This window comes from Oryctolagus cuniculus, chromosome 1, assembly GCF_051225735.1.
Source record: "Oryctolagus cuniculus isolate XC-2025 breed Fujian yellow rabbit chromosome 1, ASM5122573v1, whole genome shotgun sequence".
NCBI lineage: Eukaryota > Metazoa > Chordata > Mammalia > Lagomorpha > Leporidae > Oryctolagus > Oryctolagus cuniculus.
The window spans coordinates 85,098,958-85,126,876 of record NC_142867.1 but is presented as its reverse complement, the minus strand read 5'-3'; the positions used below and the strand labels follow the sequence as shown (position 1 = coordinate 85,126,876).

Genomic DNA, 27,919 nt, shown 5'->3' with positions numbered 1-27,919 from the left:
GAGAAGATTTCCTATATAAAATGTAATATGAAGTCTGATTCCATTTTTGATGTTTGACTGTTCAGGGCTTTTAAGCCTTACCTCTTTGTCCTCTTCTGGCCCACATTTTGGCAAACTGCTAAGGCCTATGCGGTCCCTTCTTTGACACTTGTGGGAAACTCCAAGTGCGTGCAGGAACCACCACTGGCCCTACCACCCTCAAGCAAATTTATTTTCCCTGCTCTCTCAAGCCGTTTTTGGGACTGTTTAGGCACTGCCTGCTCTCTTCACAAAGTTTCATTTTAAAGGAATAAACTCAGGCCTAGTTGGTGTGACTTCCTCAGTCTTGATCCTGAGCCAATTTTGGGTGGGGAGTCCATCCTATTTCAGTGCGGGCTAGCCACAATAAAACAGCATTCTCTTAAGATCTATCCTCTGCTTTATTTTTCTTCATAGCACCTACCATAGAAATCTGTTTATTGTTTGTCTCCCTCCCCTAGGTAGATCTCCAAGATCTAGTGAAATGTCTAGCATAGACATTCACCCATTTATTCATCCAACAAATATTTATTGAGTACCTACTTTGGCTAGGCATTGTCAAAGGCACAGGTGCTATAGTGATGACAGAACCCTTGCCCTCATGAAGTTTATTTATCTGAAAGTCAGAGTTACACAGAGAGAGAAGGACAGGCAGAGAGAGAGAAAGGTCTTCTATCCACTGGCTCACTCCCCAGTTGGCCACAAGGGCCAGAGCTGCACTTATCCAAAGCCAGGAGCCAGGAGCCAAGACTACAAGGACTTGGGCCATCTTATATTGCTTTCCCAGGCCATAGCAGAGAGCTGGATCAGAAGTGTAGCAGCTGGGACTTGAACTGGCATCCATATGGGATGCCAGCACTGCAGGTGGCAGCTTTACCCACTATGCCACAGTGCCAGCCCCTGATATATATTTTTAAATGAACAAATACTAAGTTATTTTTGTGTGGAGGTAAGCTATTAAAAAATCATAACATATTATGAATATAAAATTTTATTTATTTATTTTCACTTTATTTGAATGGCAGAGAGAAAGAGAAAGATCTTCCATCCACTGGTTCACTCCCCAAATGCACAAAATAGCCAAGGCTGGGCCAGGCTGAGGCCAGGGGCCAGAAACCCAATCCAGGTCTCCCATGTGGGTGACTGTGACCTAAATACTTGAGTTATCATCTGCTGCCCCCATTAGCAGGGAGCTGGGTCAAAAATGGGAGAGCCAGGACATGACCCAGGCTGTCTTATATGGGATGTGGGCATCCCAAGTAGTGACTGATCTGGTTTGCTAAATGCTCACTCCATAAACTTTTTTTTTTTTTTTGACAGACAGAGTGGACAGTGAGAGAGAGAGACAGAGAGAAAGCTCTTCCTTTGCTGTTGGTTCACCCTCCAATGGCCACCGCGGCCGGCGCGCTGTGGCCGGCGCACTGCGCTGATCCGAAGGCAGGAGCCAGGTGCTTCTCCTTGTCTCCCCTGGGGTACAGGGCCCAAGCACTTGGGCCATCCTCCACTGCATTCCCGGACCATAGCAGAGAGCTGGCCTGGAAGAGGGGCAACCGGGATAGAATCCAGCGCCCCAACCAGGACTAGAACCCGGTGTGCCGGCGCCGCAAGGTGGAGGATTAGCCTATTGAGCCGCGGCGCCAGCTCCATAAACTTTTAATTCTTTTTATTTTCTTCAAATAGTGCTCACTTAAAAAATAATATGTAGACATTTATATTCATAAGATGTTATAGCTAATATTCAAAGCAAAAAAATCTTTGAAGATTATATACTTATTACTAAGGAGCTTGTAAATTTGCACATTATTGGCATTAGCAACATTAGAGTTTATTTACAGCTAGTAATTTGTATAGAAGAACAGTGAGGAAAATTTCAACCATTATAATCAGTAAAAGAGTATAATTTTGTATTCACAAAAGACAATGATAATGTTTAGTAACAGCCTTGCTTATAAAGTACAAGGGAACTTCAAAAAGTTTGTGGAAAATGAAATTAAGATATTTGGTATGAAAATTTTGAAATCTATGCATAGTTTTTATTAAATGCATTTTCCACAAACTATTTGAATGTCCCTTATATGGTCACATTAGTGTTATCTTTTGATGCTTTTTCTCTTCTCTTCTTGCAAATGACCAACAAGGTATAAAGTGTTTCCGGGGACAATCCAATAACAGGAAGAATCATTGCTAACTATTTGCTGATGTTTGTGAAAGGCAAACTGCCAACTTCTGGGTAGAGCTTAACTTCCCCAGAAGGAAGAAGGGCTCCCCTGCCCATCTTGCTCCTTGAAGAAGCAATATTCTGATTTCTAGAACAGATTTTTAAAATCAGTACTATCAACATTTCTAAAGAATGATTTTTTCTAATATCCAGAAATATCCATTTAGTTATTGAGACTGAAAATTGTAATAATGTTATGTCAATGCAAATTATTACTGTTAAATAGTAGGAATAATTAGATGATTATTGATCACATTTATATATGAGGCATAAACGAAACAGATTTTCTTACTGTCATACCAGTAGAAAAATGAAGTTGGTTCAGTAAATGTATATATGCAAAAAAGATTTCAATTATGTATCATTGCTCCCAATAATCTTTTTCTGACAGATCTATGAAGTAATTCAAACTGCATTGTCAATATTCCTCTTCATTGTAAAGGCCAAGAAAAATAGGGTTTAAGTAGTAAGGTCATTTCTATTGGAATTTAAGTTAGTATCAGTTAATGAGTTAGTTAATTAACCTTAGTTAACTACGCTCTTTCCAAATGAGATCAGCTGATTTAATCTCGCCCAATAGAATGGGTCTCTTCTGGCTGATCGATGCGATAGAGAAACTCTGCAGGTAAGAAGTATCCCAGATATTCCACTATGTCAGGGGTGGTGTCATAATGGTAGTGTCCACCTTCTCCATGATTACTGAAAAAATGAGTGTGCTCCAGTCGTAAATCAAAGCCCTAAGACAACAAACAAGCAATCTGTTAGGAAGTACTTCAATTTTTTTATTACAATTTGTTTAAGGGGGATGGAGGACTTTTAAAATTTATGTTATAATCACTTTCACTTTACCTTTAAAATAGGTAATACAGTCACATGATTCCAAATTCAAACAATGCAAAAGGACATATTCAGTAAAATGAATCTTCCTCCTCTCTTGCCCTAACTCACTTCTTTGCAGTAAACCAAGGTAAGCAGTGTCTTATGTATCAATCCAGAAATATTTACTTTGATTTCTTCTACACAATGTTCTGCCTATTGCTCTTTTTCACTTAACAATATAGCTTTGAGATCTTTATATATCAGATTTACAAAAGAGCTTCCTCGTTCTTTTCCACCTACATGGCATTCCACTGTAGGAGGGCACTTCAAAAAGTTCATGGAAGGCTGGTGCTGCGGTGCATGGGTTGAGCTGCCACTTGCAATGCTGGCATCCCGCATCAGGCTGCCTGTATGAGTCTCAGCTGCTCTACTTCCAAGCCAGCACCCTAATTCACCTGGGAAAACAGGAGACGACAACCCAAGTACTTGGGTCCCTCAACCCATGTGGGAGATGAGGACGGAGTTCCCGGCTCCTACTTTTACCCTGATATGGCCACTGCCATTGTGGCCATTTGGGGAGTAAACTGCTGAATACAAGATCTCTCTCTCTCTCTCTATCCCTCCCCCCATCAAATAAATAAATACATCTTTTTTTTTTTTTTTAAGTCGTGGAAAGTGGAATTTAAAGGTAAGTTGAGGGTGGGTGTTTGCTGAATGGTTAAGATGCCGTTTGAGGAGGCCAGCATGTGGTGCAGTGGGTTGAGATGCCACCTGCCAACACTGGCATCCCATATGGATGATGGTTTTAGTCCTAGCCGCTCTGTTTCCAATCCAGCTCCCTGTGAGTGTGCCTGGGAAAGAAGCAGAAGATGACTAAAGTGCTTGGGCCTGTGCACCCACATGGGAGACCTGGAAAAAACTCCAGGTTCCTGGCTTTAGTCTGCCTTAGGCCTAGCCATGGAAGCCATTTGAGGAGTGAATCAGTAGACAGAAGATCTCTCTCTGTGTCTCTCTCACTCTCTCTCTTTCAAATAAATAAATAAATCATTTTTAAAAATGCCAGTTGGGGGCCAGTGCTGTCGTGTAGCGGGTAAAGCTGATGCCTGCAGTGCCAGTATCCCATATGGGTGCTGCTGGTTCAAGTCCCGGTTGCTCCACTTCTGATCCAGTTCTCTGCTATGGCCTGGGAAAGCAATACATGATGGCCCACGACCTTGTGCCCCTGCATACACATGGGAGACTCAGAATGCTCCTGGCTCCTGGTTTCTGGTCGGTGCAGCTCTAGCTGTTGCAGCCAATTGAGGAGTGAACCAGCAGATGGAAAACCTCTCTCTATCTCTCCTTCTCTCTCTGTGTAACTCTGACTTTCAAATAAATAAATAAATCTTTTTTAAAAATGCCATTTGGGGCCGGCGCCGCGGCTCACTAGGCTAATCCTCCGCCTTGAGGCGCCAGCACACTGGGTTCTAGTCCCGGTCGGGGCACCGGATTCTGTCCCGGTTGCCCCTCTTCCAGGCCAGCTCTCTGCTGTGGCCAGGGAGTGCAGTGGAGGATGGCCCAAGCACTTGGGCCCTGCACCCCATGGGAGACCAGGATAAGTACCTGGCTCCTGCCATCGGATCAGCGCGGTGCGCCGGCTGCAGCGTGCCAGCCGCGGCGGCCATTGGAGGGTGAACCAATGGCAAAAAGGAAGACCTTTCTCTCTGTCTCTCTCTCTCACTGTCCACTCTGCCTATCAAAAATTAAAAAAAAAAATGCCATTTGGAATGCCTGAATCCCATGTATTGACTGCCTGAGTTCAAGTCCTGGCTCCATTTCGATTCCAGCTTCCTGTTAATGTGCACCCTGAGAGGCAGCACATGATGGGTTAAGTAGTTGGATCCCTGAAACCCATATGGGAGACCTGGGCTGAGTCCTGGGCTCCTGGTTTTAGCTTAGACCACTCTTGGCTTTTGCTAACATTTTGGGAATGAACCAACAGATGGAAGATTTCCTTGCTTTTCAAAGAAACAATAAATAACTTTTTTTAAAGAGAAATGTTTATTTTGATCCAAAAAGTTTTGAAATCCATGCACAATTTTTTGTAAAATATGCATTGTCCATGAACTTTTTGAAGATCCCTTATATGTACTAACTCTTCTCAACTGACATTTATATTACTTCTAGCTCTTCTGCTATTATAACAATATTGTTATGAATAACAATATAATAATATTGTTATGGATAACAATATAACAATTATGAAAAGGTTATTCATAATTGTTATATTGTTATCCATAACAATATTATTATATGAATAACCTTTTAACCATTTTATACAATCATGATACAGTTAAGAATATAATTCTAGGGGCCAATGCGGTACAGCAGGTTAAGCCACTGTTGATGACACTGGTTTCCCCTATAAGAGTGCCAATTTGAGTCCTGGCTGCACTGCTTCTGATCCAGCTTCCTGCTAGTGCGCCTGGGAAGGCAGCAGAAGATGACCCAAGTACCTATCTCCCTGCCACCCACGTGGGACTCAGATGGTATTCCTGACTCCTGGCTTCAACCTGGTCCAGCTATGGCTACTGCAGCTATCTGGGGGAGTGAACCAGCAGATGGAACCAGCAGAGGTCTGTCTCTCCCCATCTATCCATCTCTATCTATGTGTGTCACTCTGCCTTCAAATAAAAAAGTAAATTAATCTTTTAAAATAAATAATAAAATTCCAGAGACATAACTGAATCAAAAGATGTACTTTCTTTGAATGTCTTATATATAGTATTAGAATTTAATAGATGGTAAATAAGATAATAGGAGATCTGAATCCTATCTGTGATTCTACTCAATTAACATGACTTCGGATGTTTTTTGAAATGTCTATTCCTTTACTTTCTTTCCTCTCTCTTTTGATTTATTTATTTGAAAGCCAGAGTTAGAGAGAGGGAGAGAGAGACAGAGAGACAGATCTTCCATCTATTGGTTCACTTCCCAAATATCCACAACAATGGGGGCTGGGCTGGTCCGAAGCCAAGGAGCCAGGAGCTTCTTCCAGGTCTCCCACGTGACTGCAGGGGCCTAAGCACTTGGGCTATCTTCTACTGCTTTCCCAGGCACATTAACAGAGAGCTGGATTGAGTGGAGCAGCCAAGTCTGGAAGTGTCACAGGCGGCCTTACCTCATATGCCACAACGCTGCCCCCCCCCCCCACCGAAAGATTTATTTTTTGAAAGAATGATAAAACAGGAAAAACAAAGAGATCTTCAATCTGCTGGTTCATTCCCCAAATGCCCTCAATTGCCAGAGTTAGCTAGGGTTAGCCAGGCTGAAACTAGAAGTCAGAAATTTTTTTTCTTCATTTTTTTAAAGATTTATTTTATTTGTTTGAAAGGCAGAGTTACAGAGAGAGAGAAAGATCTTCCATCTGCTGGTTCACTCCCCAGATGGCCACAACGGCCAGAGCTAGGTCAGGCCAAAGCGAGGAGCCAAGCGCTTCTTCAGGGTCTCCCACATGGGTGCAGGGGCTCAAACACTTGGGCCATCCTCTGCTGCTTTCCCAGGTGCACTAGCAAGGAGCTTAACTGGAAGTGGTACAGCCAGGACTTGGAACTGGTGCTCATAGGAGATGCTAGCACTGCAGGCAGTGGTTTAACCCACTATACCAGAGTGCCGGCCCCCAGAAACATTTTTAGAAAGATTTATTTGAAAAGCAGTGTTGTGGAGAGAGAGAAGGAGAGACAGAAGAGAGGGAGAGACTTCAAGCTGCTGGTTCACTCCCCAAATGGCTACAGTAGCCAGCGCTGGGCCAGGCCAAGGACAGGAGCCTGGAACTTCATCCAGGTCTCCCACCTGGATGGCAGGGGCTCAGGCTGCTTTCCCAGGTGCTTTAGGAGGAAGCTGGGTTGGAAATAGAGCAGCTGAGACTCTACCTGGTGCTCAATAGGATACCAGTGTCACATGTGGCAGCTAAGCCGACTCCATCACAGGCTCCGAGAGTCAGGAACTTGTTCCAGATTTCCTACGTGGGTGTCAGTATCCCAGGTGCCTGGGCCATCACCCCACCCTCCCATATGCATTAGCAGGAAGCTGGATTTTAAGTTCAGAATAGCTGGGACTCACACCAGGTGCTATCACTCGGGATGTAGGCATCCAGAGTGGCAGCTTAACCCTCTGTGCTACAGTGCCTGCACTCCTGCCTTCACTTTTTCAAAGGTAAAATCTGCATTGCCTAACTCATTCAGTGGTAAGCCACTGCTCCATTATCTTTCAAGAAGATTGTAGAGTCTGCTCTAGTTGTTGAAAAATACCACCACAACAAAAGGTGCCTACATCTAAATGAATATCCTAAAAATGAAGCATTATTAATGTATTTGCGGCAATATAAGAGACACAAACTTACTGGATCTCTGGAGACAAAAACTGGTAGACAGACCAAAGGAGCCTTCATCTCATAAAAATGCAACCAGTTATTCACATCTTCATCAGAGTTCAGTGGGCAGGAAGAAAATTCTCCTGGCTACAATGAAAGATTATTACATAGATAAATATACTGAATATTACTAAGAATTAAAAATGCATAAAGTATATAATTTCACTAAGTTGAATAATTTAAACCTTCTTATATCTTTGGCTATTTCTGGCATCCAGAAAATTGTATACCATGGTTTTGGAAAGGATAATCAATCAGTGTATAGAAACTACAATTTATCAATGAGTAAATGCAAGAATAAATCTATTACAATCTTTTACTTTTTATGCTATATAGCCTCTCAATTTTTCTGTGTGTATGTCCCCATTCTAGTTCCAAATCATTACTACAACCGATGATGAAAAAAAAAATTTTTTTTAAGATTTATTTATTTGAAAGACTAAGTTAGACAGAGAGAGAGAGAGAGAGAGAGAGATTGAGTTTCCATCTGCTGGTTCACTCTCCAAATGGCCACAACAGCCAGAGCTGGGCCAGGCCAAAGCCCAGGAGCCGGGAGCATCTTCCAGGTCTCCCATGTGAATGCAGGTGCCCAAGGACTTGGGCCATTTTCTGCTGCTTTCCCAGGCACATTAGGAGGGAGCTGGATCAGAAGTGGAGGAGCTGGGACTTAAACCAGCATCCATATAGGATGCCAGCACTGCAAGTTGTGGCTTTCCTGGCTTTGCCACAGAAACAGTCCCAATGATGAAATATTTTAAAAAGCAGGGCCAGGGGCCAGCGCTGTGGTGCAGTGGGATAACGCCCTGGCCTGAAGCGCCGGCATCCCATATGGGCGCCAGTTCAAAATCTGGCTGCTCCACTTCCAATACAGCTCTCTGCTATGGCCTGGGAAAGCAGTAGAAGGTGGCCCAAGTCCTTGGGCCCCTGCACCCACGTGGGAGACTTAGAAGCTCCTGGCTCCTATCTTTGGATCGGCTCAGCTCTGGCCATTGTGGCCAATTGGGGGGTGAACCAGTGGATGCAGACCTCTCTTTCTCTCTCTATCTGCCTCTCCTCTCTCTGTGTAACTCTTTCAAATAAATAAATAAATCTTTTAAAAAAAAAAAAAATCTGGGCCAGCACTGTGGCGGAGCGGGTTAAGCCGCCACCTGCAGTGCCAGCATCCCATACAGGCGCCGGTTTGAAACCTGGCTGCTCCACTTCTGATTCAGCTCTCTGCTATGGCCTGGCAAAGCAAAAGATTGTTCAAGTCCTTAGGCCCCTGAGCCCCCATGGGAGACCCGGAAGAAGCTCCTGGCTCCTGGCTTCAGATTGGCACAGCTCCAGACATTGCAGCCAATTGGGGAGTGAATCAGCAGATGGAAGATCTGTCTGTCTCTCTCTGCCTCTCTTTCTCTGTGTGACTCTTTCAAATAAATAAACAAATCTTAAACAAATTTTTTAAAAAGCAAGGCACTCAAAGTAGATAAAAGCATCAGACAGGATTCAATACTTAGTAACAAACTTAACCAGAGAGCCAAAAGATTTGTATGCTGAAAACTGTAAAACAATGGTGAAACAAATTAAAGACCCCAATATGTGGAGTGGTACCATGTTTTTAGAAATTAGACAAACAATATTGTTAAGATGGCAAAACTTACTCAAAGCAATCTAAAGAATTAATACTATCCTTATTGAAATTCCAAAGACTTCTTTTCAGAAACAGAAAAATCCATCTAAAATTAATTTGGGATTTTTATCCCAAAGATTTATTTATTTAAAAGGCAGAGTTACAGAGAGGGGGGCGACAGAGACAGATCTTCCACCTGAAGGGTCTCCCACAAAGGTGACAGGGGCCCATCTTTCGCTGCTTGCCCAGGTGCAGAGGCAAGGAATTGCATCTGAAGTGAAGCAGTGGGGACTTGAACTGGCACTCATATGGCTTACTAGCATTGCAGGCAGCCACTTAACCCACTGTACCACACTACCCCTGTCATTTGGAATCATAAGGGGCCCTGAATAGCCAAAACAATCTTGAAAAAGAAGATAGAAGTCTCACACTTCTTAACTGTAGAACTTTCTACAAAGGTATAGTAACCGAAGCTGTGCAGTATTAGCACAAAGATAGACATCCAGACCAATAAAATAGAATAGAAAGCTCAGAAATAAACACTTGCATATATGGCCAAGTGGTTTTAAACAACTGCCAACACCATTAACTGGGGAACAGATAGCTTTTCAACAAATGCTGCTGGGAAAACTGGATATACACATGCAAACAAATAAATCTGGGTCCTCACTTTATACCATTTACAAAAGTTAATCCTAAAAGGGTCAAAGACTTAAACATAAGAGCTGAAACTTTTAGAACATAAGGGAAAAGTTTCAATGACACTCGATTTGTTCATAATTTCTTGGATATTACACCCAAAACACAAGCAACACAAAATGATAAACTAATATATTAAAATTTAAAATTTTTGAGCATCAAAGGAGACTGTCAACAGAGTAACAAAGCAATCCAGGAAATGGGAGAAAATATTTACAAATTATATATATGGTTAAGTGATGATATTCAGATCATATAAAGAACTCCTAAAGCCCAACAACAACAAAAAAACTAAAGAGCCCATTTATAAAAGAGGCAAAGGAACTAAATGGGCATTTCTCTAAAGGGATATGTAAATGGCCAATGAGAAGGCAAAAAGATGTTCAACATCACTAATGATTAGAGAAGTACAAAATGAATCCAGAATGAAATACCACATCCCACCCAACAGAATGGCTATTATCAAAAAAGTGAGTAACAACAACTGTTGACAATGATGTGGAGAAACTGAAGCTCTCGTGCTTCGTGAGCACATGATGAGAATGTGATGAGATATGGCTGATGAGAATGGAAAATGGTGCAGCCATTTTAGAAATTTTAGAAAATGGCATGGCGGTTCCTCAAAAAATTAAACATAGAATAATCATATGATCCAGCAGTTCTATTCTAGTAAATACCAAAAATAACTTGAAGTATGGTCTTAAGGAAATATTTGTACACCCATGTACATAGCAAATAAATAAGTAGATACCACCTCATCTGCTGTACAACTACAAAACACTATAAGTTTTTTTGAAATTTAAGAGTGGTTTCTTCCATAGTATGTTTCCCAAGAAACAATTTCAAAAATTTTTGTGCCAAAATAAACATACCTTCTAATTCCATTTTCCATCAACTTTTGAAGTATCTTCATATTAATATGAAAGAACTCCAGATAAACTTTATCTCACAATATGATTTACAGGTTTTTTTTTTTTTTTTGGTCACTTACCTTTTAAAGTAATATAATAATAGTAAAAACATTTGTTTAGGGTGTCTTTAAAGGTAAAATATCCAACATATATTTAAAAATCCTAAGATCTTAAGAACATTCACACACACCCACACACACACACACCCCCATAAATGCATATGTGCATACATGGGTCCTTACCATAATGTGAGCCTTTACTTTTCCCTTCTGAATAATGAAAGTACCTCCCATTCCTACAGGCTTATCTCCATAATGTTTTTCCAGAGTCTGTCTCATGCAAGTCACAAAGTTAAGTGGTCCAGTTCTTCTTTTGGCTTTTACCTCAATGACCTACAGAGGATATAAAATGCCTACTGTTGGTTAAGCTGCAAAATTTTATGTAAACTACCAAAGTGAAACTACAATTTCATGCCACAAGCCAACATTCCCTTGTTTGCTTCAAGCACCCAGATCTGTGCCAAGGTGCCCCAGCCCCTTTCTTGTACGTCTTGATCCATCTGGTACAGACACACATACACATCAGTAATGTATAATCTACTCTGATAACAAGTGTGATTCATGTTTTCCTGCACTGGGAGAGTTCTAGCTAAGTCCCACACTGAAATCTAGAGAATGCTCACTGGCTTAAAGGATGAAACTCAGGCAATGGGAGGGAGGGGGACGAGATTACTTTATCTTCTCTGCCACATTCCCCAAAGCAGTTGAAGTGGCTTCTGAGAGTCCTCACTGTGGCTAAAACAAAAACCATCTTTTTGTGGAAAAACAGGAAGAAAATAGGAAGTGAGGCATTAACTCCTTATTTTTGGTGCATTGGCTGGGAAACAAACCTGGGTCAACTGCTTGGAACCACCATTTCTATCTAGCACAATGTGTGATCGGCTGCATGGTTTACATAAGTAACTCACTCCTATTACCATTCAGTTGCCCAGCAAAAATAAAGAATTATTCACTAAATATTACTCTTTTTTAAATTTTAAGATATTTGTTAAAGGCCAGTGTTGTGGCAAAGCAGGTTAAGCTCCTGCTTATGATGCTGGCATCCCATTATCAGGGCATCATTTCAAGTTCCAGCTGCTCTGGTTTCAATTTAGCTTCCTACGAAGGGGCCACAGAGGAAGGGGAAGGTGGCCCAGATAGCTGAGCCTCTGCCACCCATGTGGGAAACCAGGATGGGGTTCCTAGCTTCTGGTTTCAGCCTGGCCCAGCCCTGGTTGTTGCAGCCATTTGGAATGTGAACCAGTGGATGGAAGCTCTCTCTGTTTCTCCCTCTACCTGTTGTTCTGTCTTTCAAATAAATAAATAAATAGATCTTAAAAAATTAAAATATTATGTTAGCCTTGGATTTTATTGTTTTAGAATTTGAAAATTCCGGCCGGCGCCACGGATCAATAGGCTAATCCTCCACCTGTGGCGCCGGCACCCCGGGTTCTAGTCCCGGTCGGGGCGCTGGATTCTGTCTCAGTTGCTCCTCTTCCAGGCCAGCCCTCTACTATGGCCCGGGAGTGCAGTGGAGGATGGCCCAAGTCCTTGGGCCCTGCACCCGCATGGGAGACCAGGAGAAGCATCTGGCTCCTGGCTTTGGATCAGCGCCTTGCGCCGACTGCAGCAGCCACTGGGGGGTGAACCAACGGAAAAAGGAAGACCTTTCCCTCTGTCTCTTTCTCTCACTGTCCACTCTGTCAAAAAAAAAAAAAAAATTGAAAATTCCATACTTGAGGTACTCATAAGTATGACTTGAAATATCTGTGGTGTTTTTATTATTATTATTATTATTATTATTATTATTATTATTAAATTTCCTATTTAACTGCACCCCATGGGAGACCAGGAGAAGTACCTGGCTCCTGCCATCGGATCAGCGCGGTGCGCCGGCCGCGGCGGCCATTGGAGGGTGAACCAAAGGCAAAAGGAAGACCTTTCTCTGTCTCTCTCTCACTGTCCACTCTGCCTGTCAAAAAAAAAATTTTTTTTTTCCTATTTAAGAGAGAAGAGACAGGTGGGGCTCTCATCTGTGAGTTCACTTCCCAAACTGCTACAACTGCAAGGGGCAGGGGTTGGGGGGAGCTAAGAACCATAAACTCAATCCAGTTCTTCTATGTGGAAAGCAAGAACTCAATCACTTGAGACATCACCACTGGCCCCGACAAGGTCAAAAATAGCAGGAAGCTCCAATCAGCAGCAGGATCCAGGAACCAAACTCAGGTACTCCAATGTGGTAAGCAGGCATCCTAACCAGTGGCCTAACCAGTAGGCCAAATGCCCACCTCTCTTTAATATTATTCTGGATCTCAGTTTTAAATAAAACTTTCACTCTGCTTGTATTCTCTTATGAATCTTTTATACTTGAGTTAAAAAGCTCTAATTTTTTCTTAGCAAAAGCATATTTATGGTAATAACAGTTAAAATTTTTAGCTACCTGAGAACATTTAAACAATAGTCTTTTTATTTAAAATCACCTTGCCAGGTTTGCCCTCACTGGCAAAAAGATTAGCCAGTAATGCACACCCAAAATCATGATACTTCTCACTGTATTTCTGTAGTAGGCACCCTCCATCTGCAGGGTTAATACAAGCAAAGTAACTTCCATTCACACCAGGTCCGTGTTCACTTTCTGTTTGAATAATTGGCATAAACTGAAAATAAAATAAGATAATTAGTCAATCTTAGTATCTTTATGCAGAGAATATTTTGAATATAACAAAATATTTTATCCTAGATTTAAGATATTTTATTTCAAGTTCTAGTAAGAAGACATGAAATATGAAATAATGTTATATACAAACAACTAGAAAAACATGTTACAAAATGCCTACAATATTCTTAAAGTGTTTCTATAACATTATAATATTTGCTTTGAAATATCTAATTTTACATTTTAAACTTTTTTTCCCCTCTTGAACTCTTGGCAAATTATATTACTGTTTCTGCAAAACAACTGTACCACTACTGACTAATGGTCACATCTGAAGAGGTTGTGAGAGAACAGGTCATTCACTCTGCATGTCATATACAACAGCACTACCATTTAGTATATATGGCACATTGCAATCTGTACGTTACTATATACAAATATAAAAATCTCACCGTTTCTTTGCATCTCATGAATGGAAGAGTGAATAACCTGTTAAGTCTGCCCCCTCCCACAACTAAATAGTAGTATATGTGCCATACACTAGTAACAACCATACACTTTTGTAATAACCATCATACTTCTCTGATAGTTTCTTATTTTGTCTGCAATAGGGAGTTGGCTATGTCATTTAATATTCCATCTCACCTCTGATCCAAAGGTACTTTAGAACCAAAGGCAAAGATTTATAAAGAAGCAAGGAATCCCTAGGATGTAAAAGGATAAAAATCTTCCATAATTCAGGACCTTCAGAATACCCTAAAACCTTTGATGAATCTAAGACTTTACCTAGACCCTCAAGAGAATCTGAGACTAGAGTTCCATGCATGCTCCATTTCCGTCGGACCAACTGGAGCAAATGCTGCAGCCCAAATCTGTATTACATAGTATCAAATCTGTGCAGAGAGATAGGACATCAGACACAATCCGCAATGAAAGTAGTCTTTTTGACAAGCCATTAAAAGGAGAAAGACAAACCAAATTTCAAACCAATAAAATTAAATACAACAATTATATATATACTGACCTCAGAATTGAACCCAAGAGTCTGAAGTGGGCCTGCACCTGCCCCAAGAATAAATGCTCCAGGCAGTTTGATTTCTTTTGCAATCTTATTCAGATCATAAACCTAAGAAGTGGGAAAAGCATTTAAATTAGAACTTATACAAATTCCATATTTTATTACCGAGTTCATTAGCACTTCCTTCCCACATTGATCAATGGCTCTTCTAATTCCAAATAGAGGAATCAGTCTATTTTCTATAATCTTCATGTGAATATGAAGAATAAAAGCACACTTACTTTTTTTCTGTTTACAAGAGGCATTAAGTAAGGCACACCTCCTACTTCTGCAATTCTAGTTTTCCCACAGATGCCTAAAAAAACACAAGCCATCTTAGAAATGAGTAAACATCCAACTAAAGTATAAAATGCCAGGAGATGCTAATTTAATTTATTACAAGTATGTAACTTCTTCATTTGCAAGGGGTTGAAAGATGTAAGAAGCTAGTTCTCCTGTCCTGTATTAACTACCTGTTTCTCCGCTATTATGATGGCCAAGTATGACTTGACATAATTGGTAGCCTAAAGGCAACTGAAAGTTGATGGGCTAGAAATGAGGCCAAAGTATAGATTGGATGAGTTTTCTAGAATTAGTCTATAATGTCTTATTTCTCTGAAATGTGTGCTGAGGATTTTTTTTGTTAAAATTATTTTTATTTCAAATATTTTGCTCTGGTAGAATTTAAGTTCTTTGGATCTCTTCTGGGAAATCCTCCTTTTGTTTATTTGGGAATAAAGTTGTTTATTCCCAAAGTTGTTTATAAAAATGACAAGTAATTAGAGATAACTTTAGATGCTAGGGACTTTCTACTTACATTTTTAATTACCATCACAGGTACAGCCAGACACAATTTGGAAGAAGGCATATTTAAAATAAATTGTTTTTGTCAGTTTAACATATTATACTGAAAAGTAGAGAAAGTTGCTCTATTTCTTCAATTATATACAAATGCATAAAATTCTCTTTAAATTTTTACTTACTTATTTATTTGAGAGGCAGAGACAGAGGGAACAAGAAATACCTCCCATCAAGGTTCAATCCCTCACAAGCTAGCAACAGCTGGAGCTCGACCATGCCAAAGCTGGGAGCTGGGGACTCAATGTGGAACTCCCACATAGGTGGCGAAGACCTAAGGACTTGAGCTGCCACCTGATGCCTCCCAGGGAGTGTGTTCACAGGACGCTGGACTTGGGAGTAAGCAGTGACTCAAAATCAGGTACTCCAAGGTGGGATGCAGGCATCCCAAGCAGCATCTCAACTGCTAGGCCAAAAGCCCACCCCAAAGTATAAAATTCTTATAGGTTCCATTTGTAATGGGAGATGTTGGAAATGTTTTCCATGGAATCAGCGAAATGACTCATGGACAAGACTTTTTCTTATAAGTGACAGTGATGCTAAAGTTTAGAGAAGCGATTAGGAGGCTCTTTTAGTACTCAGGGGGAAAGATAAGCAATAGTTGACAATAATGACTGTAGACACAGAGGAGAGATTTTTAAAAGGACAAGAAAGGATAGGCAACTATAGTGTGACAATGAATTAGATTTTAGGCATGTTAATCTCAAATTGCCCTTAGGATGTATAAATGGAGAAGTTCTACAGGCTGCTAGAAATATCTACAGATAAGAAAAAGAGATCTAGGTAAGATGTACAGATTTCAAATTTGTTGTATACTGGGAGTAATAAAACCACAAGAACAGATGGAAATACTCAGAGAAAGTATACAAAATAGGAAATGGCTGGGCTGGTGTTGTGGTGCAGTGGGTTAAGCCATGGCTTATGATGCTGGTTCAAGCCTTGGATGCTACACTTCTTTTTATTTTATTTTATTTTTAAAGATTTATTCATTGATTTGAAAGGCAGAGTTACTGAGAGTGAAAGGAGGAGACAGAGCTTCCATCTGCTGGCTCACTCCCCAAATGGCCGCAACAGCCATGGCTGGATCAGGCCAGGCCAAAGCCAGGAGCCAGGAGCTTCTTCCAGGTCTCCCACGAGGGTGCAGGGGCCCAAGCACTTGGGCCATCCTCTGCTGCTTTCCCAGGCACATTAGTCGGGAGCTGGATCGGAAGTGGAGCAGCTGGGACTGGAACTGGTTCCCATATGGGATGCCAGTGTTGCAGTCAGTGGTTTAACTCACTGCATCACAATGCCGGCCCCCTGCTCTACTTCTTATCTAGCTCCTTAATAATGCGCCTAGGGAAGTAGCAGAAGATGGCCCAAGTACTTGGGACCCTGTCACCTACATGAGAGTCCTAGATAGAACTCCGGGTTCCTGGCTTCAGCCTAGCCCAGCCCAGGTCATTGCAGCCAGTTAGGGAGTGAACTAATGGATGGAAGATTTCTTTCTCTGTCGTTCTGTCTCTATCAGTCTGCCTTTCAAGTATAGAAAATCATAAATCTTATTTAACAAAATAAGAAGCAGCTGAGGAAAGAATTCTGGACAATATCAATGTGTAAGAGCCTGCCAAGGGGCTGGTGCCATGGTGCAGCGGGTTAAAGCCCTGGCCTGCAGCGCCGGCATCCCATGTGGGCGCAAGTTCGAGTTCTAGCTGCTCCACTTCTGATCCAGCTCTCTGCTATGGCCTGGGAAATCAGTAGAAGATGGCCCAAGTCCTTGTGCCCCTGCACACACGTGGGAGACCCAGAAAAAGCTCCTGACTTCAGATCAGCTCAGCTCTGGCTGTTGTGGTCATATGGGGAATGAACAGTGGATGGAAGATCTCTCTTTTTTTTTTCTCTCTCTCTCTTTCTGGCTCTACCTCTCTCTGTAACTCTGTCTTTCAAATAAATAAGATAAATCTTAAAAAAAGAGCCTGCCAAAACACAAAGGAGCCAGTAAAGGCACCAACCCAGAAGAGGCAAAGAACCAAGGAGAGAGCAAAGAGCACTAAGGGGAGAATGCCCAGCAGCAATGAGCCAGCAGCATGATCTACATAGATTATACCAAAGTCATTAGTGACCTAGTGAGACCAGTTCATGTAGACAGTGTTTAACTATGTTATGAAAGATCAAACATATACATATACATACATGCATATCTTATATCTAATGCAAATACATACCTATCTAGCTTTCAGTATTGCAATTTAAAAGACTCAAATTATTGACAGAAATTTTTTAAAAAGATTACCCTTTGCAGGACAGAATTAAGATTAACCATTTTATATTCTTCTTTGTACTCTTCATGTTCTCTGACTTATTTTATTTCAGTCAACTGATTAGCAGGGAGAACATATAACTCTCATATTTGGAAGAAACATAGCTATAAAAGGCATATAGTGAGTAAAGGTTAGACTTTGTAAGCAGAGAGACCTGCATTTGAATCCTGACTATGATTCACACTGAGCTTACTCATCCTCTCACCACTTCAGTTTCTCATCTATAAAGCCTGGAGCGAGTTCTTTCCTTGCAGTGTAACTGTAAAGGTATCTAGCACACTGCCTAAATATGTTAATCAATATTAATTCCCCTTCCTTGTCACTTCAAACAGTGGGTGATTATCTGGTAAATCTGTTGAAGAGTTATTAATATTTAATATATGAATCAAATGTAAATCTTTTAAGATCCCTCCTTGGCTTGAAATAAATAATTAAAAACAGAAAAATGAAAGTAATTTTCCTTGTCACTTGAGCAATTAAAGATAAAATTTATCAAAGATTGCAGCTTATTAAAGTGAATGTTACAAAAGTCCATACAACACAAACTTTTCCTACAAGGATATAAAATGAAATTTGACTACTTTCAGAAAACATTGAGCACAATTTAGCCTAAAATTAGGACAATATCTTTTATTTACAGATAAAATAATTCTCATTTCAGAAAAAGATCATGAGTCAAAATCAAAAGCAAATTGCAGAAACTGCTTACCTTTCACTGGAAAGGCAAATGGCTCCTTAGTCATATCAGGGCAATCAACTACAGAGACATGGACATCAGCGAAGTTATCTTTTAGCCCCTTCTGCATAACTAATAAAGACAAGAAAAGGATTGTGTAACAGTACATAAAACTATGCCACTGCATATCAAATGTTCCTCAATTTTTCTGCATCACATTCCTAATCCAGATGTGTACTAAAACAGAGGGTTAGGGGCCAGCACTATGGCACAGTGGGGTTAACACCCTGGCCTGAAGCGCCGGCATCCCATATGGGCACCGGTTCTAGTCCCAGCTGCTCCTCTTCCAATCCAGCTCTCTGCTATGGCCTGGGAAGGCAGTAGAAGGTGGCCCAAGTCCTTGGGCCCCTGCACCCACGTGGGAGACTTAGAAGAAGCTCCTGGCTCCTAGCTTTGGATTGGCTCAGCTCTGGCCATTGTGGCCAACTGGGGGGTGAGCCAGTGGATGGAAGACCTCTCTCACTCTCTGCTTCTCTTCTCTCTGTGTAACTGACTTTCAAATAAATAAATCTTAAAAAAAAAAAAAAAAAAAAAAAAAAAAAAAAAAAAAAAAACACACCACAGAGGGGAAATGGGCCTATTATTGAGTAGGATTAGATAACTGGTCGGCACCGCAGCTCAATAGGCTAATCCTCCACCTAGCAGCGCCGGCACACCAGGTTCTAGTCCCGGTCGGGGTACCGGATTCTGTCCCGGTTGCCCCTCTTCCAGGCCAGCTCTCTGCTGTGGCCAGGGAAGGCAGTGGAGGATGGCCCAAGTGCTTGGGCCCTGCACCCCATGGGAGACCAGGAGAAGCACCTGGCTCCTGCCTTCAGATCAGCGCGGTGCAGCGGCCGCAGAGCGCCAGCAGTGGCGGCCTTTGGAGGGTGAACCAACAGCAAAAGGAAGACCTTTCTCTCTGTCTCTCTCTCTCTCACTATCCACTCTGCCTGTCAAAAAAAAAAAAAAAAAAAGGATAGATAATTGACATAGCAAGCATAGTAATATAGACTAAGACACGTAAGTATCTTATCTACAGTGCTTATAAACTATTGAAGGCTAACACATTGTCCTTACTCAGGTGAGAACTACCTTCTTTTTTTTTTTTTTTTTTTTGACAGGCAGAGTGTACAGTGAGAGAGTGAGAGAGAGAGACAGAGAGAAAGGTCTTCCTTTTGCCGTTGGTTCACCCTCCAATGGCTGCCGCGGCCGGCGTGCGGCAGCCGGCGCACCGCGCTGATCCGATGGCAGGAGCCAGGTACTTATCCTGGTCTCCCATGGGGTGCAGGGCCCAAGGACTTGGGCCATCCTCCACTGCACTCCCGGGCCACAGCAGAGAGCTGGCCTGGAAGAAGAACTACCTTCTCTTTTAAAGAGAGGATTCCAAAACCTGCAGGAAAGTAACTATTTAAACTCAGCAACTGGGGCTGGCATTTAGCCTAGCACGTAAGACACTACTTGGGACCCTTTTGGGGTGTTGTCTGCATCCTACACTGGATTGCCTGGGTTCCAGTCTGGGCTCCACCCCCAATTCCAGCTTCCTGCTAATGCCACCTACATGGGAGACCTGGCTTGAGCTCCAGTCTCCTGCATTCTATGTGGTCCAGTCCTAACTGTTACAAGAATTTGGAGAGTGAATCAGTGGAATGGAAAATCTCTGCTGTACTTTCTCTGTCTCCCTGCCTTCCAAATAAAATTTTTAAAAATTCTTTTATTTATTTGAAAGGCAGAAAGAGAGAGAGAAAGGATAGAAAACTTCCGGGCCAGGAACAGGCCAAAGCCAGGAACTTCATGGAGGTTTCCCACGTGGGTGCTTTCCCAGGCATATTAGCAGGAAGCTGGATCAGAAGTGAAGCAGCCAGGAATCAAAGCAGCACCCGTAAGGGATGCTGGCATCGCAGGCGGCAGCTAAACTGCTAGGACACCACCCCAGCCCCCCCAAATAAAATCTTTCAAATGTTAAAAAGTAAGCAATCACATGCAAAAATTTCAATGAAGATTACAAAATGTGGAGCAAAAGAATCCAGACACAAAGAATACAGACTACATAGGACTTCACTTTCTATATTTCAGAAACAGACAACTAATTGAAGATGACAGAAATCAGAATAGTGTTAGCTCTCAAGGTAGAGACACTGATGGGGAAGGCTAAACTTCTGGTACATTGAAAATGATCTGGATGGTAATTACATGGGTGTTAACACATGTTAACATTCAACAAGCTGTATACTTAAAGTTAGTGTACTTTACCGTAGATGTTATACCACAATAAAGATGCAAAAAAAGCATTTTATATCTGTTGTAAAGATATACACCTAAAAGCAATGTAATTTTAAGGGTCAAAAGTTCTTACAAAAAATTTCTGATAGTAGTGTCAACCATTAATTTAACTTTTTAGAATCAGACCATTTAAAGACATGAAGTCAGTCTAAATCTTGCCATGGAAGAACAGGAATCAAAGTGATTGGAAAAAATTCTCCTGCCTGGACTAATGACTGCAGACTTAAGAATTTATAAACTAAGGTTCAGCAAGCAAAAACATAGCAAAACCTATTTTTTTTACCAACTATAAAGGGACCAGGTTCTTACTATACAATTTTATGTAAGAATTAAAAATAAATTTTAAAAAACTTAGACTCCATTTCTGTTTTGTACTGAATATATCCTGTATATAAGGAAGGAAAATATCAATGGAAACACATAAAGATAGGTTTTAAAAGGACACTCATCTTAAATAAAATTAAAAAGAAAAAACAAAAAAAGGGCACTCAAAAGGGAAGATGCTTGGCTGTCCTATCACATCAGAAACACTAACAGAAAAGACATATAGACCAAAGGATACTGGCAATACAGACTGTTCACCAACTACTATCCAATTAGGAAAAGAAAAACAAAACCAAAATCAGAAAGGTCATCAAGAGGAAAACCACAACAAAGCCAAAAATGAGTATACCTCAACTTCAATCTTATTAGGATATAATTACTAGTACACCACACTTTGAGAAATAAGGGAAGATTTTATATTTATCATCAAACAGAACACATTTTCGAAAAGTGAATTGGTACTATTCTGACTCATTTGATATTTTTCTTTTCCTTTTCTCATCTATCTTCCTCCTAATTTATCACAGGAAGTTCACTAGCAGTCTTTGAAGTCAGAAGATGGGAAAAGGTAGCATGTTGGGAACATAATTAATATACCAGTAGGTTCTATATTTAAAGAATATTGTTCTGGCTCTCTCTCTAACTCTGCCTGTCAAAAAAAAAATAAAGAATATTGTAAGTGGTGAAGTTAATAAAGCAAAGTTGGGCAGCACTTTGGGTATCATACATACTTAAATCTTGGATTACTTTAGTCATTTTCATCCTATGCAATTGGTATCACCAAGAAGATCCTACAAAAGGGAAGCTCTTTTTTTTTTTTTTTTTTGAAGGACAGAGTTTTGCACTTTCTCAATAAAAATAGTGGGAATCAGATGCTGAAACAAAAAATTCTGTAGCAAATTATCATTTCAATAAGTAACCTATACATTTAGATAAGTAATAAGATACAGATTTATCTTAGATTCTTTTAAATCTTTTTTCTTCTTGGAATAATTTTTAAAAGTCTAAATTGAAAATTGTTTTTACCTCCAGCAAGCTCCTCTAGGCTTGGCACATGAAAAGGACATTCAGCACAGGCCATTTTCCGTCTTATGGTATGAGGTTGTACAGATAAAGCTGCTGTCGGCTAATTATCACAGGAGTTCACAGTGCACCACACATGAACGGCTGCTGCTCTGGAAATGAACATGAAGAGTTCCATTATATAAACAGGGCTAAAGGGCGTGCAGATTTGTAGCTGCAAGGGAGGGCAACCCAGCCTGTAGCTTTGAATATTTCAAGCAAGAAATGGGCAAGTGATCTCGTCTATTACTGAGAAGGGGAACCAGCAAACTTGGAAGGCACACACATGGCTTCTCAGCCTTTTGGCTAAGATCAAGTGTAGTCTAGAAGGCACACATGAGTAATTTTCTTTAGTCATTTATCTGGATTGAATGAGCAGTTTTCTAATGGTTGGTCTAAGGAACATAGGTTTTGAAATAAAATCTTATTAAGGCTTATGAATAAGTATATAAATGGTTGTAGATAGAACCACAGAATAGGTAGAATGGATTTTATAAGATTCTATACTGTTATATGTTTAACACATATCTGATACACATATGAAACATATATAACAGTACACGAATCACCATTTATATAATGTTTTCTTTTTTCTATTCCTTTATATTTGAAATTTAAGCTGAAAATTAAACAAGTTTCTTAGACTATCACTTTTACAAAAGAAAATGTTACTAATAAGAGTGGAAACTTCTACAGTATGATCAGCTCCTGAAATTGGAATTTTTACTTTCATTTACAAAGGAATGTATTTTCTTAGTAAGCAATTTTAAATTTCAATTATTCTGATAATCTAACAAATTACACTTTAATTATACTTAGCATATGCTAAGTATATTTCACAATAGGTCCACATACAGAGATTAGCGTCCTACCTCAAGTGTTCAGGCGAAGAGGTATTCGAGCAGAGGAAGCAAGTAAAATGAAGGCAGAAAATAAATCAAGTGGGTGGGGAATCCTACTCCAGGCCAATCACAACAAAGAATACAGACGAAAACTCTTAAGGTCTTCTGTTTCTAAGGGCACTGTTGAAATCTTCATTAAAACTGTTAATAGAACATCTCACTAATCTGAATAGTCTCTGGTTTCAATATGCTTACTTAGCAAGCGAAAAGGGTCCCTGGGAATCACTTGAAATGTTTTTCCAAAAAGTCTTAAACTTTTTCCCAAGATTCCAATTTCTTAGAAACTGGATTTCTAGTTTTGTTGATACTTTCAAACAACATATCCTTTGCATCCATGTTACTGCATACATTTATGGCTTAATGGTTACTTTAGTACTTGATCAAATACTTTTATTATCCTTTAATTATAAGTAACTGCTGTTAATGGGCCTCATGCTACACGATCCTACTGCAATTATCTTAAGCATATTTTTAATTGAATAATCTATAATGGTTTAGGAATGAGACATTTTAACTTTTCTGAAATAATTTCAGACAGATATTATATACAAATAATTCTTTTGTACTCTTCACCCAGATTTCCCAAATTTTAACATTTTATCACATTCGTTATCAGGCAACCAGCAAGTACCTGAATATGTCAAAATCTGCACAATGAGTATATTCATTTATGATGAGGATAATAAAAGCACTTTAGGAATTCCTACTTGGAATAGGAGTGACGATTATATTTAAAATTTAAATATAATCTCAGTTTTATACCCCTTACTTTCACTAAGAGAAGTTCAGCTTTTTTGTTTGCTTAATTCTCATACAAAACAGAAACAAAGTCCAATCCTGTGAGGCTATAGCCTGAATAACTGGTTTAGAAATGTAGAACTTCAGGCAGCCAAACAGCACAGAGGGCAGTGCAGCAGAATGTGGCGGTGTGCCCATGTGAGCGGGGAACTCGTGGGCTGGAAGCTGCAGTGACCACAGAAAGGAGTCAGAAAGGTTTTCATAACAACCAGATGGGCTTCAGGAAGAAAGGCTTGGACCAGATGGAAGCAAACAACATTTACTCTCCTGATTAAGGAGGGGAGGCAAGGCCCCAGAAACAGGGTCTAGAGAAGGAATGGATAGAAATACTGGGGCATTTGACCAGGTGGTTAGGATACTGTGGCCTGCTCCTGACTGCAGCTGTCTGCCAATGCAGGCCCCAGAGTCAGTGGGGATGGCTCAAGTAATTCTGTTCCTGCTATCCTCGGAGAAGCCCTAGACTAAGTTCTCGGATTCAGGCTTCACTGAGGACCAGGCCATGGTAGGTGCATGGGAGGAGTGACCCAGAGGATGGCAGCTTCTTCTGCCTTTCTCTCTCTCTGCCTTTCAAATAGAAAGATGGAGAGAAAATAAAAACAGGTGAGTTTGCTTTGTGCAGTATTTCCACTGTTCTAGTAAGAACAAAATACATAGGTTTGTTCGAGCTATGAAATATGATCCATGAAATTTCTGTGTTTCTGCAGATGGGTTAAATGTTCTTATATTTGTATTTAAAACTGGAATTGCACAATATTAGCAATAATGGAAAAATTCATGCTAATAATTTTTACTTAAAATGATGTTAAATAGAAAATTTTAAACATCATGACAAGAGTGGTAACACAGAAAATTTGTTTCAGTACTTTTAACAGCACTTTTTCCTTTATTTTTGAAAAAGGGACCCTACATTTCCATTGTGTACTGAGCCTCACAAATTACATAGCCAGGCCTGCCTCTGAATATGGCCGAGAGTCAGGCATGGGATACTTGTTGTAGAGCTTACAGCAATTGCATATTCCTTTGGGATCAAAGGCAGTAGGCTGCCTACAGCATCACACTTTTTTTTTTTTTAAGTTTATTTTTTACTTATTTGAAAGGCAGAGTACTGGAGAGAGATATCTTCCATCCACTGGTTTACTTCCCAAATGGCCACAAAGGCCCAGGTTAGGCTAGGCCTAAGCCAGGAGCTTCTTCTGGGTCTCCCACATTGGCAAAGGGGCCCAAGGACTTGGACCATCTTCTGCTTCTCAGAAGCATTAACAGGGAGCTGGATTGGAAGTGGAGCAACCAGGACAGCAACCTGCACCCATATGGGATGCCTGCGTTGCAGGTGGTGGCTTAACCCATTATGCCACAGTGCCAGCCCCAGCCTGAGACTTTTGATCCCAGGAATCGTTTCCCATTTGGAGCAAGGAGATTCGATTACTTTCATGGCTGATATTAGATGGCTTTATTGATTTATCATATGATATAAAGATCTGAAAACTGAAAAAAATCAAACCAATTCATTCTGTTTTTTTAAACTATTTTTTTGGGTAAAAATCCACCAAAAATTAAACTAGCTTAGACCTGTTTATATGAGCGTACATTGTGACGCAGCAAGGTTAAGCCCCAACACTAAGGAAGCCAGACCTGGATGGAGCTCCTGGCTTTGACCTGGCCTAGCCTCAGCTTTCGGGGCCACTAGGAAGTGAACTAGTGGCTAGAAAACCTGTTTTTATGCGTTTCAAACATTTTTTTCACTTCCATTTATTTGTAAGAGGCAATGGTTTCACTGATTTTTAAGATTTAACTTGATGTTATAGAATTACACACAACTCATGCAAAATTTTACACACTATTTCAGGGTATTAAAAAACCTTCTAACATCCACATTAGACTTCACAATTAAAAACTGTTGAGGGGCTGGCATTGTAGCACAGCAGGTAAAGCCACCACCTGCAGACGCCTGAATCCCATATGGGTCTGGTATGGCTGGTTCACAAGCCAGCTGCTCCAGTTCCAATCCAGCTCCCTGCTAATGGCCTGGGAAAAGCTGGGGAAGAAGGCCCAAAATCTGTGGCCCCAGCCATACTAGCGGGAATCCAGCAAGAAGCTCCTGGCCTCAGCCAGGCCCAGCCTTGGCTGTTACCACTATCTGGTGAACAAGCAGATGGAAGTCTCTGTCTCTTCCCCTCTCTGTAACTCTGACTCTATAAATAAATATATAAATAAATCTTTTGTAAAAAGGATTAATTTTATATTTATTTGAAAGGTAGAGTTAGAGAGAGAGGAGAGACAGAGCAAGAGAGAGATCTTCCATCCCCAAATGGCTGCAACAGCAGGGTCTGGACCAGGCCAAAGCAAGGTGTCCAGAGATTCTTGCAGGTATCCCACAGGAGTGTAGGGGCCAAGAACTTGGGCCATCCTCCACTGCTTTCTTTCCCAGGCACATTAACAGAAAGCTGGATTGGAAGTGGAGCACAACCCAGTCTCCAACTGGTGCACCCATATGGGATGCCTGCATCACAGGTGGAGGCTTAACCTGCTGTACCCCAAAGTCAGCCCCATAAATAAATCTTAAAAAAACAAAAAAGAAACAACAACAACAAAAAAAAACAAAAAAAACGTTGAGACATGGTAACTTATTTCACACCAGAAACTTCGTTGGCATTCTCAACCCATCTAATATGCCAGGAAAGGGGATATTGTTAATCATACTGATAGACAACTCAAAGCAGACCTAATCATCATAGTTTCACAAATAACACAGGATAAGAATCTCTCATCTTTTCCCACTCAGTCCAGTGCTCTTTCCAGCTGCCACAACAGAAGGTCTATCTATCAGGGGTTAGACTAGAAGAAAAGGAGTCACTGAGTTTCCCTCCTGGAAAGAAGATGCGTGGGAACCCAGCAGTTCAGAGCAGCTCATCTTCAAGACTACGACCTGGGTAATTAGCCCTGGCCGTTAAGTCCCAAACGACCCCGAGCTACCTCTCTGGCCCCAACTGCTCTATCCGTAAAATGGAGCGATAGCATCTGCTCCACCGGCTCTGTAGTGTTTTGCACACTACAGCTCAAAGACGGAAACAACGTGAGCCCTTGACAAAGGCAACATAGATGCAAAGAAAGACTAAAATCCTCAGTGAAGAGATTAAGGGCGCTGAAGGCAGGAATGCACGGGCTTCTCTGCTGTTGGCTTCTGGTTCCCCAGGGCGAACTGTGCGTCCTTAGCAGAGCGGAAGCCTTCTAGGAACCCGACGTGAAAGAGGAACGCGAACAGTGGCTGGCTGCTGCGGACGCCAACACTTCTCGCTGGCTTCCCTCCCCTCCTGCTTCGGGAGCTCCGGGGGCTGCAGCAACTCTTAACTTTCCACCGGCTGCACGTGAGAGCCCCCAACCAATTTTAACAAATAAAAAGACTCAATGCCATTCAGGTCTGCTTCCTTAAAAATTAAAAGCTTACTCTTGGGGCAGGTGTTGTGGTCAGGTGGGTAAAGCTGCTGCCTGCAATGCCAGCATCCTTACGGGCGCTGGTTTGAGTCTGATCCAGCTCCCTGCTAATGGCCTGGGGAAAGCAGCAGCAGATGGTGCAAGTGCTTGGGCCCCTGCCACTCATGCGGGAGACCCAGATGAAGCTCCTGGCTGCGGCCTGGCTCAGCCCTGGCAGTTGAAGCCACATAGGAAGTGAACCAGGAAGTCTCTCTCCCTCTCTCAAAATAAATCATATTTTTAAAAGTTTAATTTTAACTCAGTAACCACTGGGAGGAGGAATTCTCAGGGAGAAAAGTCCTCCACGGGTGTCTCCCGTGCTATGTAACCAGGCCAGGGAGACAGACCCTGCCGCAGAGTGAAAGCGTGAGCCAGCTCCAAAGACGGAGAGAAGTGGGTGTGCTGTGGGGAAACACGACTCCAGTCCAATGGTCAAAGTGTGATCATTTCTTAGGATTTTATCACAGAAGAGATGCCGAAGGCAAAGCTGACAGTTTTCTCAAAACTCACACGCACACCCCTCACCCACAACACACACACAGCCCTGCAAATGAAACAAATCAGCTTTTTCTATATCCATTCCGCGCCGTTCACTTACAGTTTCTTTACATTGGCGGAAACGTTCCACTTACCAAACAGGCCTGGGGCACACACACCCCTTAGCCTGATATCGGCATTAGTTACCCCGCCTCCCTGGGATGAACAGTGCAGGGCCCGCCCACCAGGTCGCCCCGCCCCTAGGGACTGAAGATGGCGTTCCCGCTTCTGGTCTC

At 41.3% G+C, this 27,919-nt stretch overlaps 1 protein-coding gene across 9 annotated transcripts; it reads right to left on the bottom strand.

The window, feature by feature from the left end:
* Window positions 1–1,821: 1,821 nt before the first annotated feature.
* Window positions 1,822–27,910, bottom strand: BKGD (beta-keto-L-gulonate decarboxylase). Of its 9 annotated transcripts, none has more exons than XM_008262675.5 (9): window positions 27,779–27,910; window positions 21,940–22,088; window positions 18,304–18,402; window positions 14,679–14,752; window positions 14,404–14,505; window positions 13,204–13,380; window positions 10,928–11,077; window positions 7,437–7,553; window positions 1,822–2,973 (listed from the first exon to the last, which is right to left on the bottom strand). In XM_008262675.5, the coding sequence occupies exons 2-9, from the start codon at window positions 21,992–21,994 to the stop codon at window positions 2,800–2,802; spliced, it is 948 nt and encodes a 315-aa protein (XP_008260897.2). In that variant the 5' UTR covers window positions 21,995–22,088; window positions 27,779–27,910; the 3' UTR covers window positions 1,822–2,799. The 9 variants fall into 9 exon arrangements, with proteins under 9 accessions (XP_008260897.2, XP_008260910.2, XP_051706054.2 ...); XM_008262688.5 differs by having other exon boundaries at window positions 27,745–27,879; XM_051850094.3 differs by having other exon boundaries at window positions 21,940–22,083; window positions 27,779–27,879.
* Window positions 27,911–27,919: the final 9 nt, after the last annotated feature.